General features: G+C 39.2%; 2 protein-coding genes across 4 annotated transcripts in view; both read left to right on the top strand.

Moving 5' to 3' along the window:
- LOC129722584 (protein spinster) overlaps window positions 1–12508 on the top strand; it is a 72754-nt gene extending 60246 nt beyond the window's left edge. The window contains exons 3-7 of one of the 3 annotated variants that reach the window (XM_055676168.1): window positions 6393–6719; window positions 7214–7475; window positions 8986–9084; window positions 9774–10074; window positions 10834–12508. In XM_055676168.1, coding sequence (XP_055532143.1) covers window positions 6393–6719; window positions 7214–7475; window positions 8986–9084; window positions 9774–10074; window positions 10834–10901 — 1057 coding nt within the window. In that variant the 3' untranslated portion in view covers window positions 10902–12508. Of the gene's footprint in view, window positions 1–6392; window positions 6720–6785; window positions 7048–7213; window positions 7476–8985; window positions 9085–9773; window positions 10075–10233; window positions 10499–10833 lie in introns of those variants that run through there. The other 2 variants (XM_055676166.1, XM_055676167.1) reach the window with 2 other exon arrangements.
- LOC129722585 (general odorant-binding protein 45-like) lies at window positions 163–1934 on the top strand. The gene has a single exon (XM_055676170.1). The coding sequence runs from the start codon at window positions 695–697 to the stop codon at window positions 1703–1705; it is 1011 nt and encodes a 336-aa protein (XP_055532145.1). The 5' UTR covers window positions 163–694; the 3' UTR covers window positions 1706–1934.
- Window positions 12509–18965: the final 6457 nt, after the last annotated feature.

Below are 18965 nucleotides of genomic sequence, written 5' to 3'. Positions count from 1 at the left end.
TAGCGATGTAGGTCGGCTAGCTCTCCCACACGATTGTGATGTCGTGTTTCGATTCCCGATCAGGTCGTGGATCTTTTCGAGCTGGAAATTTTCTAGACACAGCACTGGGGCACGGTGTATCGTTGTACTTATCCTACAACATGCAAAATGTACCAAAAACAATATCGATAACGAGTTCTCTCAACTCAACTAATCTAGTTGATCGAGACCGCTATTAGCCTTCCAGGCTAGCGTGTGATATTGTATTGTTGAGTGAAATCAGACACAAAACATGTGTGAATACTAAGAACACAATTAATACTACGGGGGTATTCTTTTGTGCAAGGAAATTAACTCCAAAAACAATAAATATAGCCACTTCCTTCTTCAGGGCATGCCAAAAACAAAATAGATCCGTTCTCTGACACCTCTTTGGTTGAGTACTAATACTGCTTGATTACATGACCACGAAAAAAAGAATGCATAACTGTGCCTTTCGCCAAAAAAAAACGTTTATTTTATAATGTTCATATACACTGAGTTTATCAGTTTTATTTATCCACTTTTTTTTTGCTACTCGAAAGCACGTTCTGAACGTTCAGTTGTCCATGACTTTTATTTTCAATGTCATGACCCATGTTATTATAAACACATTACTTAACTTCTTTCCGGTCAGTGTTGCTGCAGTCACACTCGGGAAAAGAAACCCTGCAACATGTTTTGGTTACTAAGTTCGTTATTCTTGCTGGCATCTAGCGGCAACGCCGCTAGTAACCACAAAGCGGTACTGAAAAGTCAATTGCAAGCCCAGATTGAGTGTAAACAATACCTCCAATTTGTCGGAGGTGCCTGCGAAGAACGCTGTAAACTACTGGTGCTTCGTTCCTGGAATGATTCTACTGGAGTTGTGGGTCTACCATTGTCACGACATTACCCAGCTATTTATGTAAACGACAAGAGTATTGTTCGCACCAACAACTGTCTACAGTGCAATCTACGAGAAATTCCGCAGTGCGATTCTTGCGTTCGAGCCTCCATATCACTGAATTGCTTTGATCGGAGTTACGGAAGTGCATTCCCATCACCACAGCTAGTACCTCTTCCGGACTTACTACATCTTAATGTGATCAGACAATGTGCACAAATGCTCCAGATATCTCCTCGAGAATTAGCGGTGTACGGATCGTCGGAGTTTCTGTTGAATCAAAAAGCCAGCTGCCTGATGCGATGCATTATGATACGTGAGGGACTGTACGACGATGTCCGCGGGCCAAACAACGATCGGTTATACGTGCAGTGCGGTGGTTACGGTACATCCGAGGAAGATTTCAAACGTAAAAGTCAACAGTGTGTCGACCGGTTGAAGACTACTTGTTTAGATAACTGCACTCTAGTCGCGCGAATTACTAAAGAGTGTTATCCACCGGGAGCAGGCCTTTTGGATTTGATTCTGAGCCTTCTAAGTATACTGGGACTCTCACTTCCTCTTGGATCTTTACCCAGTCTACCCAGCCTACCCGTTACTATACCTACATTACCTACTTTGCCCACTGTTCCTACTTTACCAACGTTACCAACTATCCCTACGTTACCTACTATACCAACATTGCCCACTATTCCTACTATACCAACACTACCCACTGTTCCCACGATACCAACGTTACCCACTGTTCCTACTATACCAACATTACCTACTGTTCCCACTGTACCCAGCCTTCCAGTTTAGTGTTATAATTTGAATAAAGATTGTTTTGTTTCAGAATTTATTGAGCGTCACAGCAATTGTCCGTTCTTCCGAACCGAAAAACATTAGAGGGTTTCTCTTTTTAGACTTAACACAGTGTATAGCTCTGCCGCACCCAAAGCAAATCGATTGAGAAAGGAATATTAGTTTTATATTTTCTGATTTTCTGATCTGCATTACCCACTAGAATCATAGGAATGCTGATGTGAATCCACCGCGATTTATGGTGCGATCTTTATTATGCAAATTCGCGCACGATATGGATACTTTACGGTCTTTGGGCATCTGGTCTCCGGGAGACAACCGTCCCGTTATCACAGTACCGGTATACAATATAGTTTGATACATCATCATACATCAAGCTATTTCAAATTGAAGATCTTGTAATTAGCAAGTTTCAACATCATGTAGGAGCACTCAAAAAAGTCAATTAAGTTTAGATTTGGTAGCCTCGCGGCTTTTTTAACCAGGAAATTCGTCAAATTGTCCCTACACCAACCAGGCCTACTATTTTCCTCGATATGTGGAATGAGCAGAGTAAAAATTCACCGCTCACTTTTTGCCCAACATGAGCGCTGCGTATAGTGTTTTTTTTTTTTGCACCAAACTTCTTCATTCTGCTTTGTGCTGTGTTTCTGCCGCTCTACCACAACTGAGCGACACAAGAGTGGTGAATCACTCTAACGAGAATACACAGAAGTACACCGCGGTGATTTTTGTCGACATGAATTCGGTGGCATTCAAAGAGCAAACATGCGTGACGAGCGGCTGGATTTAGTTTTTCCAGTTTCGCGATTCAAAACAAACAATGCAATCTACTTTCCTATCTAGATGCTCCTCTCATTTGATATATGCTTAAGAGTTAGCACTGCAGTGAGCTCTGTGTTTTTGCAAGCAACTCAAATACACACAATTCGCTGCGCTCTCTTCTAGCAAGAGCGTAGCTTTGCCCCCCAGTGTGAGAGCAGTTGTTTTCGCTGTGAAAGATGTTCTCTTAAACGCCAGTGATTCACTGAGGAGAAATGATAAGCCTGACACCAACCTTGAACCAAGTTCGCAGTATGCGCTGGTGCATCGTCTTGCTGGAACACATAGTGATCATCTCCAAAGAGCTTTCGAAAAAATTGGCAGCAATTTTCTCCGAAACTTCCATTTTATAACAAACAGTATCAACACGTTGGGCCAGAGATGCAGCCTAGCGGATCGAAATTATCAGCCCTGGCAGAGTTTATCCAACCGGTTTCCGATCTTCTACAAAGTTTCTAAGTATTGCTATAACTTCAATTGGTCGGCGTGCGATCAGACTGAACCAAGCGCCAGAAACATTGTTTCGAGTAATCGGCGTTTACCAACCCACAGACATTTTTTGTTTTAGTACGATTTTGAACTGTTCAAATGATTTCGTTTTTTCGTGAAAGATAGTTTATCAATTTTAACATGCACTGGTGTTAGAAACTCAATTTTGAAAATATTGGCGCTTGGTTCGGTCTGGTCTCACGTCGGAGAATTTGAAGGCTTAAATTTGTTTGCGAACCAACCGCAAAGGTTAGAGCTTTGTGGTGTTCGACAAAGTTGTAGATCAATAAATTTTATAAAACTTCGCAGAAGACACATCATAAATATTAATACAAAAATTCAGACACCTATTTTTCTATGAAATTTATTTTGATAGAAGTTGAATAATGTTTTTCTTACTTGTCAAGTACGAAAGTTTTTTAAGTGCTCAAGTAATACTGTAACTCAAAACAATTAGCAAACCATCATCATTTCTCAATGCTAGGGCTGGGACGCTGATACTATATGGTTTTGGCCACAGAGATGACGCTTAGACACCAACTTTTTTTCTCTTACACGCTAGAGCTTCGCAGTTTTCAACAAAGATGTGGCTCATGAAATTTCAAGAAATTGTGTAGAAGACGCACAAGCTGTATATCTTTACATTTGGGAAATATACGAGTTATTGTGAAATTTATTTTTCTTATCGCTGTTATGCACTTTACCGGATGTAAACAATTTTCGCGTGGTGGGCATCAACTTATTTGTTAATATTCTATAAACTCTATACTCAGCAAGAAAAGATGAGTTTATTCCATTTATGTCAAAAAAAAAAATTGGAAAATAAATAAATGATAAAAAATTCGACACGTAATAAGAAAAACAAATTTTACGAAACCTCCTACATATTTTAAAAATCTAAAGAGATAAAAAAAACTTTCACAAAATTTCGTTCAGTATTTTTTAAAAAAAATATGTTCTATAACTTTGTTGAGAACTGCAAGGCTCTAGTATGTAATAGAAAAAAGTTGGTGTCGAAGCGCAATTTCACCGGCCAAATCGCGTACTAAAATGAGCATCAAACTTAACCCCGTATCACACCGAAAAAGTTTGCTGAAGCCTCGAATTCGAATCCATGCAATAAGCACATAGCAATTGTATTGTTTTTTATATGAACCCTATATTTGTATTCCAATTGAAATATCACAAAAACACAAAAAACACATCTTTCCAAATTTTAGAGAGTGAAGATTTTCTTATGGCCAATTTTAAGAAACGCTCAAGTTTTGCTAATATTTGCTTATAAATAAGATAACTAAGTCACAAAACTGTATGTATTTTCTAAACAGAAAAAAACGGATTTATTAATTTCTATTGGATTTTTTTAAAAGTAATTTTCCCTTTCAGTTCGTTCGTGTTGAAACTGATATTCATAGTTTGTAGTTTCCACTGAGAATCTATCACTGACAGTGAAAATTTGCAACACTGCTTGCAAATGTCAATGGTTTCAATTCCAACACCGCTTTAACAGTCAACCCAAGTATTTTTTAACAGGTGCAGGAATGAATCCTTGCCTCTGACGATGCTTTTGGCAGCCACGAACGTACTTCGAAGGCATCTATTCCGACATTTCAAAATAAAACTTTATACTAACCAGTCTTCGAATAAAAACAAACTATCCGTTTTATTCGCTTTAAACTTGACGAATGAGCTGCAAAACCGCTGCGTGCTCACTTTATATCACAAGAAACATCATCTGATTTATGTAGAAAAAATGGCGTATTTTGCTGAGAACAAAGGTTTGAGAAAATTCAAAGGTTTCGTAGAAACGAAAATGAAAAAGGAAATTTCCAATTTTTCCAATTTTTTCCTAATTTTCCAACACTTTTGCCACTTTTATATGTATTGATTAAGATAAAAATCATTAACTATTTGATTGCAGATTTGTTTGTTCTGATAAGGGCAGTGTTTGCATTGGGGCAAAAACCCCCAATCGTTATCAAAAACCAAAATTCGGATAGTAGTAGGTGGGCATGCTTGTCTTTTCTCCTCAGAAAACCTCTAGAGTGCAGGAGAACATCTTGCACTGCGAGAACAACTGCTCTCACACTAAAGAACAAATCAACGCTCATGCTAGAAGAGAGCGACAAACGATTTTTATCTGCTGAGCTTCCTGAAATCACTGCGGTGAAATCTGAAATCTCTCTCTTGCGAGACAATGAACTCTGGTGTACTTTCTCACACGTGTGGACATCAAGCACAATAATTACACTGCAGAGCTATCTGCGGTGCGTTTCACAGTTGGTTTCTTGAGCATGGCAGAAGAGGAAAAGAGATTGGGAGAAAAAAAATAGACTGCGTTGCTCGTGCCGGTCGAATTTACTCTGGTGGAATTCGTTTTCGTAGTGTAGCTACACGAGCACTACACTTTTGCCCGGTAGGTTTTTTTTCACCTTCCGGACTACACACCAGTGGACACTGTTGTGTACTTCTGCGTTTTCTCTGTAGAGTGATTAGCCCCTCTTGTTTCTATCAGATGTGGGGTGAGCTGGAAGTGTGTTCGTCTCTCTGTAAGCTGGTTGGGACACTTTGGAGTGGAGAAAGAAGCAGTGTGGTGAAAGCATTTGCTACACGCAGGCACATACTGGAAGGGAAGTGCGCGGTGAATTTTTTCTCCTCTCCTTTCACATACTGAGGAGAATGACAAGCATGTAAGTGGGGAAACGGAGTCTCAAGATTTTTTCATGCATAAAAACAGGACAGACATGCGACACGCGTTTATTTTTCATCTGACTTCCGAAGCAGAAGCACCGGCAGCAGTTCTTAAAAATCTTTCGAAAGATGATGCATATGAAGCACATACAACTGTACTACTTTTTCAAGTTCCGCCATTCTTGTTTCTGCGTTGCTGGTCGTTTTTATTGGCTTAGAGAAAAAATCGACCAGCTTCGTAAACGTAGAAGCGAGAATGACGGAACTTGAAAAAGTTGTACTGTTGTATGTGCTTCTTATGCAGCATCGTAAACGCGGAAATACCGCTGCTGATGCTTCTGTTCCAGAAGCCAGATTGGGAAAAAAGCGAGCCGCATGCCTGTGCTGCTTTTATGGATGAAAATGAGACCACAGGAGTAGTCGGATGATAACGACCAATCGCGTGGTAACGATAAAGGTGCAAGGTGTAAAGGCAATATACTACTTCTTTGCAATATCTGTGTATGGGAAGCGTGCTCGTGGTTGATTGAATGATATTGATTTTGAATTAAAGTTGGACTTGTTGACTGTTTTTTTTTTTTCAATATAATAACTATTATAACGTATTATGTCGTACTGTTGATTTTATAAAATATAGGAGTCGAATGATGCATAAACCATAAATATATGTGTCCTCTTCCAGGTACATCGTCGGTTCGGAAATGGCGAAAGCGTTCGGTTCCTGGGAGTGGGCCCTGCGAGTAACTCCCGCACTCGGCATCGTAGCCGTCATTCTTATCGCGATGCTGCAGGATCCGGAGCGTGGCCAGAGCGAAGGAACGCACCACATGGAGGCAACCTCGTACCGAGAGGACATCAAAGCGGTGTGCAGGAATCCATCCTTCATGCTGTCGACCGCCGGTTTCACCTGCGTTGCATTCGTTGCCGGAGCCTTAGCCTGGTGGGGACCGAAGTTCATCTATCTCGGGTTGGTGTCCCAGCCTGGAAACGAAAACATCACACTTAACGAGTGAGTAGCCAATTTCGCTTAGCGATTCACCATTTTCGTTCTAGGATAACACTTTTCTTCCCAAAGCGTCTCGTACAAGTTCGGCATTATCGCGATGGCTGCCGGACTTATTGGTGTTCCGCTAGGATCGTATATTGCGCGGAAGTTGCGTCCGCAGTATCCTACCTGCGATCCGATGATTTGCGCTTTCGGGCTGTTTTGCAGCTCGCCACTTATTTTCCTCGCGTTGGTACTGGCCAAATTCAACGAAAGCTGGTGTTTTTTCCTCGTGTTGTTTGCTGAGGTGTCGTTGAATTTGACCTGGTCAATTGTGGCCGACATTTTGCTGGTAAGCGGTGCCGTCTGGCCGAAGGTGTCGCCATATTCTACACAGAAGGAAGAGGACGAACTTGAATTAGCATCCCTTTATCTTAGTTTTGAGCTAACAGTAACTTGTAGTGGTAGATGTAAATGCTAAATTGTTTTTACGTTTTTTATCGTTTACGAATATCTAGCGTTTCGTTCGTGTTCGGTGCTATCACGATGACCACCGGTATTATCGGTGTTCCGCTTGGATCCTACCTTTCGCAACGCTTCAATCGCAAATATCCGCGGGCGGATCCGTACATTTGTGCGTTCGGGTTGATCGTAAGTGCACCGCTGCTGGCCAGCGCGATGGTCTTCGTCAGCGCGGATGCAACGCTAGCGTACGTTCTAATATTTTTCGGTGAGCTAGCGCTGAATCTCAATTGGGCAATTGTGGCGGATATTTTACTGGTAAGAACACTACTAGAGTGGCGACTGCATTGTGGCTGGCACCAAGGAGCACCAATATTCTCTCAGCGATAGCGTTCTGGTACGACTCCCGCGCAAAAAAATCTTATTTTGGCACGCAATTTTGTTTCGATCACGGACGCAAGACCTTTAGCAAAACATTAATCGGTATCAGTTGTTTGGGTAAAAACATCAGGTATTCTGAACAGAACAAAACAGCGATGGCACTAAGGTTTCTTTTTACGCAAGTTGCTGTTGAAAAGACGTAATGCGTAAGAAAAGACTTTTTTGTGTATGTTTGATTCGAATTGTTGATAAAATTGCATTTTCGTTCTATTTCTGTTGGTGGATGGTCATATTTCACCCATACTATACACATCAATCGTTTTCACTAGTTAATATGTTTTTAAAAAAATCTCGAAAATGATCTGACGATTCTATAGTTTCGTTTAAAAGTCATGCATATCATTTTAAAGAATGCACCCATAACAAGTGCCTACAATATATTACGGTTTGGTTGCACATTACTTCCGCGTTTCTACACCCTCCTTTTTAACATTGTAACAGAAATCAATCTTTCCCCTACTGATACTCATCATCCGCTCACACCTATAGTTAAGAAAATTTCACCCCACTGCGAAAGAACGATAAACTGGCTTCCTAAGCGATGCAATGGTTCAAATGAAAGAACCCAAGAAAGCAAAAATAAATACAACCACTTTTCCGGTTCAGTGCTGTATGTACCGATAATCGTTTCAGTAAAAAACGGATTCTCAGCGCTTGGTAAATAGCATGCAGTGCACCGGCGGTCGGAGCCCATGCAAAAATACGCGCTTCCATCAGGTGAGGGTATCGGAAAGAAAACCCATCAAGCACACTCCATCATCACCACCAACACCAACAGCGGTAGAGCAAAGAAAAAAGACTTACCGATTGTATGCATCCAATCAGGATTAAATTCTTTTCTGTTTAACATTCTGTCTGTACCACGCGTTATAACCTTTGCGCTAATAACACAACCCGACTTCACTATGTGAACTGAAACTTAATCAGTTTTGCTTATCTGCAAAATCAAAATCATCCTTTAACTTGAGTGTAAAACCTAGTAAAATATTCTTCACAATTTGTCCCAATTGGAGACAAACGAAACGCGGCAACTTGATCGGTATAAGACTTTAGCGCAAATTATGTATGAGTCGGTAGTGTAAAAGGAAACAAATATCGTAGGACTAACCTGACCAATTATCAGCTATCTCTAATAGCACAGCTAACCAACCATCTTAGTTTAGTAGTATCATTTATCAAAGGCGCTTAATTTTTTATCATGACCACTAGCGTCATCTGTTGTCTACTAGAGTCGAACTTGACCTGACCGTGATGCGTGTCCCTCTGTGAGAATATTTGCGTACCATGGGTGCCACCAAGTGTGCGAAACAGAACATGTAAACTGATTTTCTTTTCTCTCTCTCTCTCCGTTTTACTTATTTTTGGTTGATGTTTACTTTCCGCACAGTATGTTGTCGTGCCGACACGGCGATCCACAGCGGAAGCCTTCCAGATCCTGATCTCCCATGCGTTCGGTGATGCTGGCAGTCCGTATTTTGTAGGAGTGGTAAGTAGGCGTGTTTTAATTTTGTTAAAAACTGCCGTTTTACCGATAGTTGTTCTATATTTATAGTAAACTTGATGTAAATTGTGACAACCGTACGTAAAACGGTAGAGTATAAATAATATTTTCTTGAAATTAACGGTGTGAAGTAAAAATAGTAGACACCAACTCGTATCGACGTGGGACGCGGACGATTGTCTTTGTTTTCTATACTGAGGTACATTCTGTAAAATTGGAATTGAAACTAGCAAATGTTCCGTCAGATTTCTAACGATAATAACAGCATAACCACATGATGGATAACTATAACCAATATGCTGTAGGATAGATAAAATGGACAATTTTGTAATACGCTAGACATCATTATTATTTCATTGCACAGCAGTAAAAAATATAAAAAGTTTCAGAGTTCCCCCGTCTCACCAGGTAAAATTATGTTTGTTTTTATGAATCTAGACTTATTTGATGTCTCGAAGGTAAAGGTTTTTCGAAAAATTTAGAACAGCTCACTTTCTTAAACAGATTGTTAACCTGCTTTTAGAATCTAATAAAAACTGATGTCTTGAAAAGAAACATGCTGGTAAAAGCAACAGTACCGTACAGACAAAACTATCATATATATTCATATTGAACTATTAAATATATTTTTATTTCCCGACACAAAATATCTAATATAAAATTTTTCTTTACAGATCTCCGAAGCCTTCAAGCGGTTGCTACGACTATCGGCAACTGGTCTATCCACGATATTTCCAAACGATCTAGCCAGCTATTCGCAGCTGGCAGAGAATGCCACCCTCACTACCTTAGCACCCGAAACGGAAGCTTTCCTGCCCAGCCGGATCGAGGGAAACACCCCGGCGAACGAGTTCCGTGCCCTGCAGTATGCGCTGTTTTCCACCAGCTTCGTGGAAATCATCGGAGGAGTGTTCTTCCTGCTGACGGCGATGTACATTCTGCGGGATCGCCGAAACGTGGAACGTGCAGTCGCAGGTAAGTCTCCAGATAGACCGTACGCTTCAAGCCCCGGCAGATCGCTTTTTGGCTGCAAGATCTGAATGATTCCCTTTTCCGCTTGTTCACACCATTTGTGGCTTAAATATACATTTTAACACTCGCGCATTTTGTCTTCTAAACTCGTACACGCAAAAGGCTGCGAGCTGGAACTCAGCGAAAGCTCCTCCGGCTCGGACACGCTAGAGCCGAATGTGGCTAACTTTCGCAATCAGCACCGTGATCATGATCATCATCGCAATCATAACAAGCACCAATTCCGCTCTCGACAGCACGGCAACGTTCCAGATTCGGCCTGTTCGTCCTAACAGCCACCGCAGATTGAGATCATTTAATTGGTAGTGTCGTTTGGATCCTGAAATGCCCCCACCCGGGTGACAAGATCCAAAGGAAGACTAGAAAGGTTTTGAACAGTGCTTATTATCGCATTTGTTGTGCAGTTTTTGTGTGTGACTTTCTGTTTTACGTCTGGCTAGTTGAGACTCAATTTGTGTACTCGAGTTACTCTGGAAAAGTGTTTCGTTGCACGTAATATTAAACTTAGTTTATCGTTTGATTGTCATTTTCTAATGCTATAAGGTACGCTTCCTGCCGGATTCGCCACCGAACCATATGCTCATGTCCATAGGCATACTTGTGCATGATTTGTCTATTTGTTGTTCCAATGATTGTATGACCTATCAATGATTTCACGTTTCTATTTCTCTGCTCTTTTTTTTTCTTATAAAAAAAACACAGAAAACCGAACCGCAAACTCAGCGAATCGTTTGGAAAATTCCACCTCCAGTTCCTCCGTTTCGGAATAATAGCGTAGTAGCACCACCCGCAGCAATAGTAAATAAGCCGTTAAAACTACCACTAATGAATCGTAGGGGCAAGTAGTTATTAAGTCGAATGGCTCCAATAAGTGTAACCTTCAGGACCGGGAAAAACAGCGTGTAAATATGACCGAATTAAGCAGCTCAACATATACCACAACCGGATTCAAGGAGCCGAATGTTACTATTAAGCATAGTAGAAGACTGCTTTCACAAACTACGTTTGTCAGACCAAGGTATTGGTAAAAAAAAATTAACAGACAATCTACGAGTAGTAGTACATGATCAGTAGCAATTCCAGTTGACTACATTGCCATCTCCACTCGGATGGGTTTAGGATCAAACATCAGCCAGTTAACTGCATTTTGGCACAAATACCAAAATAATAACAAAATAACAATTATTTTGTATACCAGAATTCTCTTCTGTTAAAACCACTAACCCAACAGAGCCCAGTCATTGTTTCTACAGATTCAGGTCTGGAGGGCTATTCGATTGATAGCGTTAACGATTTCCTATGGGCCACGAGAATTACGAGTGTGCTAAAAAATTTGTAAATACATTCGATTTCGAGTTCGTATTACAAAAACAAAAATCACAATAAGTTGCAAAACTTATTCGAAGGATGAGATTCAGACAACATTTCTGGAACTGATTTAGTCGAACTTTAGAATGAAACAAAAATTCGTAGAAATTAACATGTAATGTAAGGTGCACCCGCATGGACTGATTGCTTAGGTTCACTGAGAAAAAAATAGTAGCTGATAGATTAGTTTTCAAATTGAAGATACTTTTCGTTTCGATTTTTCCAATTCAAATTAAACGGATGTGTACAGGTATGTTGTCTGATGTGATTTGCTAATCGTGGAATTTTATTCGCAAAATGTTATCACAATGGACGGCGTCCGAAGCTGTCGTGTGAAAGCATTCGATAATAGTAAAGGCAAATATCATAGGAACATTGTGCATGTACATTCATAGAGTAGGTAGTTCAACAATTTTGTTTGACTAAGAGATTTCTCATCCAAAAGAAACCGAAAAAAACATCACTTAAAAATGGTTTTCACAATACACATTAAAATATGTTACATCAATGAAAACATCAATGAAAACAATATTTTTGACTCTGATTTTCCCTTTAAAAATTTATATCAGTTAGCCCACAGTGAGCTTCAAAATTATCTCCTCTCGAATTATTGTTTAGTATTTATTTCTTTTCTACAACTACCCAAAACTAAGAGTCGCCTTACACAACTCACGCTTCGTATTCTCTGTTAATCTTTCAATGTAGCAACTCCAACTTTATTATTATTGTAATCACTGTTATTGTTTCTTTTTATTGGGATTTTATGCAAGGGTGCAACAAAATATGAAGAGTCATATATTCGTTAACTTAGCGATAGATATTTATTGATCACTTACACTGTAGTTTAGCTAGCCTAGAAGAGAGAGAGAAAGTGAAAGAGAGAGCAAGAGATGCGCGTTCGAGTGAGTAAAACAGTGGAGTATCAGACCGTTGGTTGTTTTGTGAACAAACAATTCAACGCAAAAACTATCGCAAAAAAATACAGCAATAATAATAATTTTATATAGTACTTTCGTTTAATTTTCTGTATTAGAATTCTTCGAAAACATTATTTCTGCGGATCTGTTTAAATCAATTACAGTTTGAGGTGCACAATACTCGGAAATATTTCATCTATTGAACTTTGTTTTATCGCTAAGAATATTTTTAACAAATTAGTGCATCCCGATCACTCAAATATATCAGGATTATAACAAATCTTGATATTTTGTTACGAACTTTTTGTATCAACTTGTGTTCTAAACTTGGTCTCTTTAATAGTTAAAATATTAAAATTCCTATCAAAATTAGTTACTGATTATTACAAATTATAGCAAGTTTTGTAAGGTTTTTGGCAAATAACAGAATTCGATATAATTCTGTAGTTTTCAACATTCTGGCATATCAAGAATATTACAGGCTTTGTTATTTATATCAAGTTCAGATATATTTGTGTTGCCCGTTTGTTATAATCGTTTGATCGGGAATCGGGTAACACAAATATATCCAAACTTGATATAAATAACAAAGCCTGTAATATTTTTGATATGCCAGAATGTTGAAAACTACAGAATTATATCGAATTCTGTTATCATACACATAAATGTTCAAAAATGTGTTTTTTAAAGCATGTTTATAACAAAATTTGTTATTCAATCAGCAAAATATTGTACATTCTAACTAATTCTGATCTTTTTCTGTCATAAACCTTACAGAACTTGCTATAATTTGTAATAATCAGTAACTAATTTTGATAGGAATTTTGATATTTTAACTATTAACGAGACCACGTTTAGAACACAAGTTGATACAAAAAGTTCGTAACAAAATATCAAGATTTGTTATAATCCTGATATTTTTGAGTGATCGGGTTTACAATCCAGTTTTTTTTTAAATGTTGATATTTGTTTATTAGATGAGAATAACGTTAAGGGGAAAGTTGTAGAAAATCAATTTTAAACCAACGTTACAGTAAAGAAAAATGATCAAAGTAAGCGTGCAACGCAAATAAACGTCTTTTTTTCGTGTTCATGTTTTCTAGTAGAGTTTATTATTATGGAAGACAAAAAGACAAAAAGAGTGAATAAAAAGATTTGTTTAGTCATATATGCTGCGAGTGCAAAACAAATTTGTTGCGAAAAAAGGGAAAAAAAGTTACTGCTATAATATTAGTATGCTAAAATATCAGCGAGTGAGTTAATTTGGTGAGTGTGTGGAGTCCTTTCGAAGAAAAGCGGGTTCAGATTGATGTTAGAAACAGATATCGGAGGGCCGTAAATATGCTTTACTATGAAAGCTAAGTATTCATTTTTTATTTTTCAACTATATTTTTGGTTTATATTAGGGCTAATATGGTTATCCGCATCCGTAAATGCGGAACATCTGCATGAAAAGTGACATCCTTATCTGTTTTAGAAATCACATATCTGCATTCGCATCTGCGGTTGTCCATGAAATCATATCCGTAACATCCCCAATTCATATAGAAGGAAAGACAAATTCAGTGACATATAATTCCAATTCTATATACAGGTCGGACTCAATTGTGTATAGACTCGATCATCATTTCATAGAGGGGGTCGAAAATAGTTATTTTCGGGCTACGAAATGAATAATAGATGTTCTCTAATTGATTCACTTTTTCCATTATTTGATTCGATTTTAAATGTATGTCGGTGTACACAGTTTTACAGTAAGGTTCTTTTTTACACGGCACGTATCCCTCGCGTAAAAAGCGACTTTAGTGTATACCGTTTTGTGTGACTTCGCTTATTTGCGATTCAGCTAATATTTTTTGCTTCGTTCCCTTGAATGTGAATGGCAAGGCGCGTTTTTACGCAGGACATACAAGGCGCGTAAAGAGAAAATGCGTATATTCCGATTTGCGCGTAAAATTGCCACGTATAAAGCGACTTCAATGAATACAGAAATTTGCATTTTTTATGATAACCATGCCCACATGTACCTGGCCCCAAAACCTTTTAACTGTTGGTTCAAACCGGTTGCAAGTCGTAGAGATTAACACACTTTTCATATTCATTAAACAAACAACACACAGTTGTGTGATACTTGTGGATGATGCAGAGGATTCCCCGGTCTCTGGTAGCAACAAGTATTAAACTAGCACTCCCGATATCCCTTCCTCTATTGATCTGCATTGTGCGTGGCCAGCTACGTTATTGATCAGTGAAAAGGAAGATCACCAGGAATTTTACACTGAAAATGGCTTGCTACTCCCAGGCATCATTTTGACGGTTCTTTGTGCAATTTCAGCTGATTCTGTTCAATCGCGGGCAACACACGGGCAATCAAACATGCTATGCTATGCTATGCTATTAGACAAACACTCAGTTTTGCGTGGTCCAAATAACATTTTTATGGTTTGTTGGTTTATCCCGGTTTTAAGAATGAAAATTCAATAATTTTTGTATTTCTCTCAACCAGTATTTGAGCGTGGCCCCGACAGCATTTTTACTGTCTGGTACGGTCAAGTCTAACCTGTACCACAGAACAGATATGCAACTTCGAACAAAACTCTGCAGCAAATTGGTGCCCAAGCTTTCGCATTCATTTTTTGCTGTTCCATCCTACATTGATTTTACAGTGCATCGTTCGAACAGTTCGCTCCAATAGTTTGAACATGCACCAAAAAACTATTTTTTTTTGCTTTGATAACCAGGCAAAAAGGTGATCTTGAATAGTTGAATCTATCAAAATCAAGTTCACAGGACCGACCGCACTTCACACAGGACCGCATTCAAGAGATCTTTGAAGTGGAAATTCAGTAACAATTCACAATCAACGTCAATAGAACAAATTAAACTAAAAATCTTTCAACCATTCAAACATTGTCTAACAAATTTTCTTGGATCGTACACCTCACGACTGTTGAAACTATTTTAACCTGTTAGTTGATTTACTTGAATATTTTCGTTGGACTTGGAAACCGAATTTCTCGACCAACGACAATATTTTTTCTCGTACCGTTTTTTTACCTAACATTGCTAGAAATGCATATCAGACGCGCTGTACCAGCACTGCCTACGACATTAGGTACAATATAAAAAAATAATTGTCGTTAGTCAAGATATTCAGTTTTCAACTTGGGCAACAATGAAATTCATTAAAAATATATCTACATAAAAACCGTTACACGTATGCGGGTGGCACTGTACGTTTATCATGAAAAGGCACCCTCGCTATACCAGCACCGGGGAGAACAAAGGATTCTCTGGACGAAAAAGCGGCGAGAGCTCATACGGTCCTTTTGTTGAATGAATGGAATATAAGCGTGACGAAATTTCGAGTGTAAAATGCATTCTCTCCACCGCTAGATGTCGATACTTAAAATAAAGAGATTCTGTCTCGTTTTTGGTTCCTCAGTTGAACAGATGTGCCTGTACCTAATTGTGCATTTCTAATCAGTCGGTTGAAGAGAGGATAAATAAAAATAGCTAAATAGAGACGGGTACCTAAACATATAAAAATGCAGATCTGTCTGTCTGTGTGATCCATGTAGACTTGCTAATCCATGTAGACTTGGAAACCACAGAACCGATCGCCATGAAAAATTCTATGTAGGGGATTCAGGGGACGGGAAAGGTGATTAGAAAAGTTCGCGACCCCTTTTCTGTAAGGCAGGGCTCCCACATAAATGAAGCACAAATTTCTGTATAACTCCAGAACTAATTAAGTAAATGAAACCTAATTTGGCATGTGGAGGTCTTGAGGGTAAAATATATTTTTATGGAATTTCGACCCACTTCCTCTCCTGGAAAGGATGGAGGGCTGTCATACAAATAAAATACAAATATCTGCATAACTCGGAAGCTAATTAAGCAAATGGAACCAAATTTGGTATGTGGAGGATTTTGAGGACAAGAAATGTTCCCACGATGGCTCGACACCCCTCCCTACTCTAGAAGAGAGGAGGCTCCCATGCTAATAAAACATATTTCAACGAATTTTTCCGAAAAACAGTTTAAACTGATCGGGATGATGAACATAAGCCAAAAGTCGAGCCCAGACACAATTTTTAAATTTGTTTATTTGTTTATTTCTAAGTGCATCATCTGACATAAAGTCTTAATGAAAAAAGGATAATCATCAAAAGTAACTAGAATTAGTTAACCTACGTTTAAAAATATGACTAGGCACACCAAAATCAAAAAGATGCTCGACACTCGTGAATGTTCTCACACAAAAGGCAACAGGTTCATAATAATCATAGTTCGTGCGATGGAACTGGTTCAAAAGCATCGAAGAGGGCCTCAGCATACGTTGAGATGCACGGAAATTCATCAATGACAGCAACTTCGGGGAATCCAGTTCAGCGTTTAGAATCTTGGCAATGCATACAGCCTGTTGTACTTTGCGGCGGTGCTCAAGAGTGTCTAGTCCAAGCAGGCGGCAACGATCCGGGTAGGGTGGCAGATTCGTAGGATCACGCCAAGGTAGTAATTTCAGGGCCAATCGGATGAAACGTCTCTGTATACGCTCGAGGCGCAGGTTCCATGAAAGCTGGTGCGGACTCCAAACCACACTTACGTTTTCTAGTAGGGGTCGTACAAGTGAGCAGTAAAAAGCTTTCAGACAATGGGGATCCTTGAAGTCACGTCCAATTTTTGCGATGAATCCTAATTGCCGACTTACTTTCGAAACAATTGCAGCACGGTGACTATCGAAGGTCAGCTTTCTGTCAAGTATAACTCCAAGGTCGTTGACGTAATCTACTCTGCGCAGCACTTCTCCGTCGACAGCTACTACCCTGTGGTACGCCAGACTTGTTCGTGAACGCAGACGATACACCTGATCCAAGCTTAACTTGCAAAATTCTATTGCACAGGAATGATTCAAGCCATTTAACGAACCGTGATGAAGCACCAAGACGGGAAATTTTGTTCAGCAGTATTCGATGATCAATTCGGTCGAAGGCAGCTTTGAGGTCAGTGTAAATAACGTCAACCTGTACGTTTCGTTCGAGTTCAGAAATGCAATTCGACGTGAAATCAATCAGATTTGTTGTTACAGATCGCCCAGGAACAAAACCATGCTGGTCCGAAGAAATATAGTTGCGTGTGCAATTCAATACATTAGAGCTTACAATGATCTCGAACAATTTAGACGCAGCTGACAGATTAGTCATTCCACGGTAGTTTTTGACATTTCGTCGATCACCACTTTTAAAAACCGGAAACATATAGGAGTGCTTCCATACCTCAGGAAACTTCCCTTGAGCCAAAGATTGGGAGAAAATTGTGCAAAGTGGAGCAGCCAGAATATCAATACAACGGCACAAAAGAACGGCCGGTATTCCGTCGGGACCAACAGTGTACGAACATTTAAGTTTCTTAGCGGCGGTAGTAATCATGTCATGCGTGACTTCAAAAATGTCAAGGTCAACAAGGTCGGCTGGCACATTAGCCGCAGCACGCCGAGCATCGTCATTTGAGGCACAATCCGTGGCAAATACTGAGGAGAAAAAAGGGGGAACTTCCGGTATCTGAAAAACAGCGAAAACAGCCGAATACCACCTAATATTGTTATTTTCGGAACCAGAATAGTACCCAGAAGCCGGAAGTTGATTCCACGTATCATTTCGAAATCCAAGATGGTGGGTTCCGATTTCTGAAAAACAATACAAACCTAATATGGGTTTTTCAAATTCTAAGATGGCGTCCTCCAGTTTCTGGAACACAGCACAAAATGATCAAATTTCATCCAATATGGGTATTTTCAGAATCAAAACGATGCTTAGAGGCCAAAAATTGAATCCACATACCAATTTTTAATCCAAAATGGCGACTTTCTGTTTCTGGAAAACAACTGAAAATTTCCCAATACTACCCAATATGGGTATTACCAGAATCGAAGTGATGTACAAAAGCCAAAGGGTGAGGATGTTCTCGTTCCAATATAACCAATCATTTTAAATGTCTTTTGAGTTGCAACGTATCCAATATTTAATTCGTAATGCATTTGCAGACTATAAACTAATTGCTACAATTTATAATGTGAAGTTATTCAAATAATAAAAAAAGTGCGAGGCAAAGTTTGCTAGATCAATTAGTAAATCATATATATGAACGTATCACGTATCAAGGTGAATTCTAATCCCACTTACCTTTCCATACTAACAAGAATCTCCTTCCTGTGACCTTTGTGGAGATGTAGAGGTTAGCGCGATCTCCAAACAGCAAAGGACCGCTATCATCCCTTTCTTCTCACGTGATTGCGAGGACGCGCCCGGTGCTGATATTGATCCTTTAAAGTATTTAGTCACTAAAACGTGTACAATGAGAATGGTCGGTCACTCATATTCAGTTGATTCACTCTGCAATTTTACTGGCTGGGATCAATCACGGAGTAGCAACCATCGATAAACGAAACAAGTGCTGTCGTCATAAGCTGCTTAAAATAATAATTCTTAATTCTATCATTTTCAAATGTTAGGCTGACAGCTGAAGGTTTCATATTTTATTTAAAAA

This window comes from Wyeomyia smithii, chromosome 2 (genome assembly GCF_029784165.1).
Source record: "Wyeomyia smithii strain HCP4-BCI-WySm-NY-G18 chromosome 2, ASM2978416v1, whole genome shotgun sequence".
NCBI classification, from domain to species: Eukaryota; Metazoa; Arthropoda; class Insecta; order Diptera; family Culicidae; genus Wyeomyia; species Wyeomyia smithii.
Note: the sequence above shows the minus strand (reverse complement) of the source record. Positions and strands in the feature narration are given on the sequence as shown.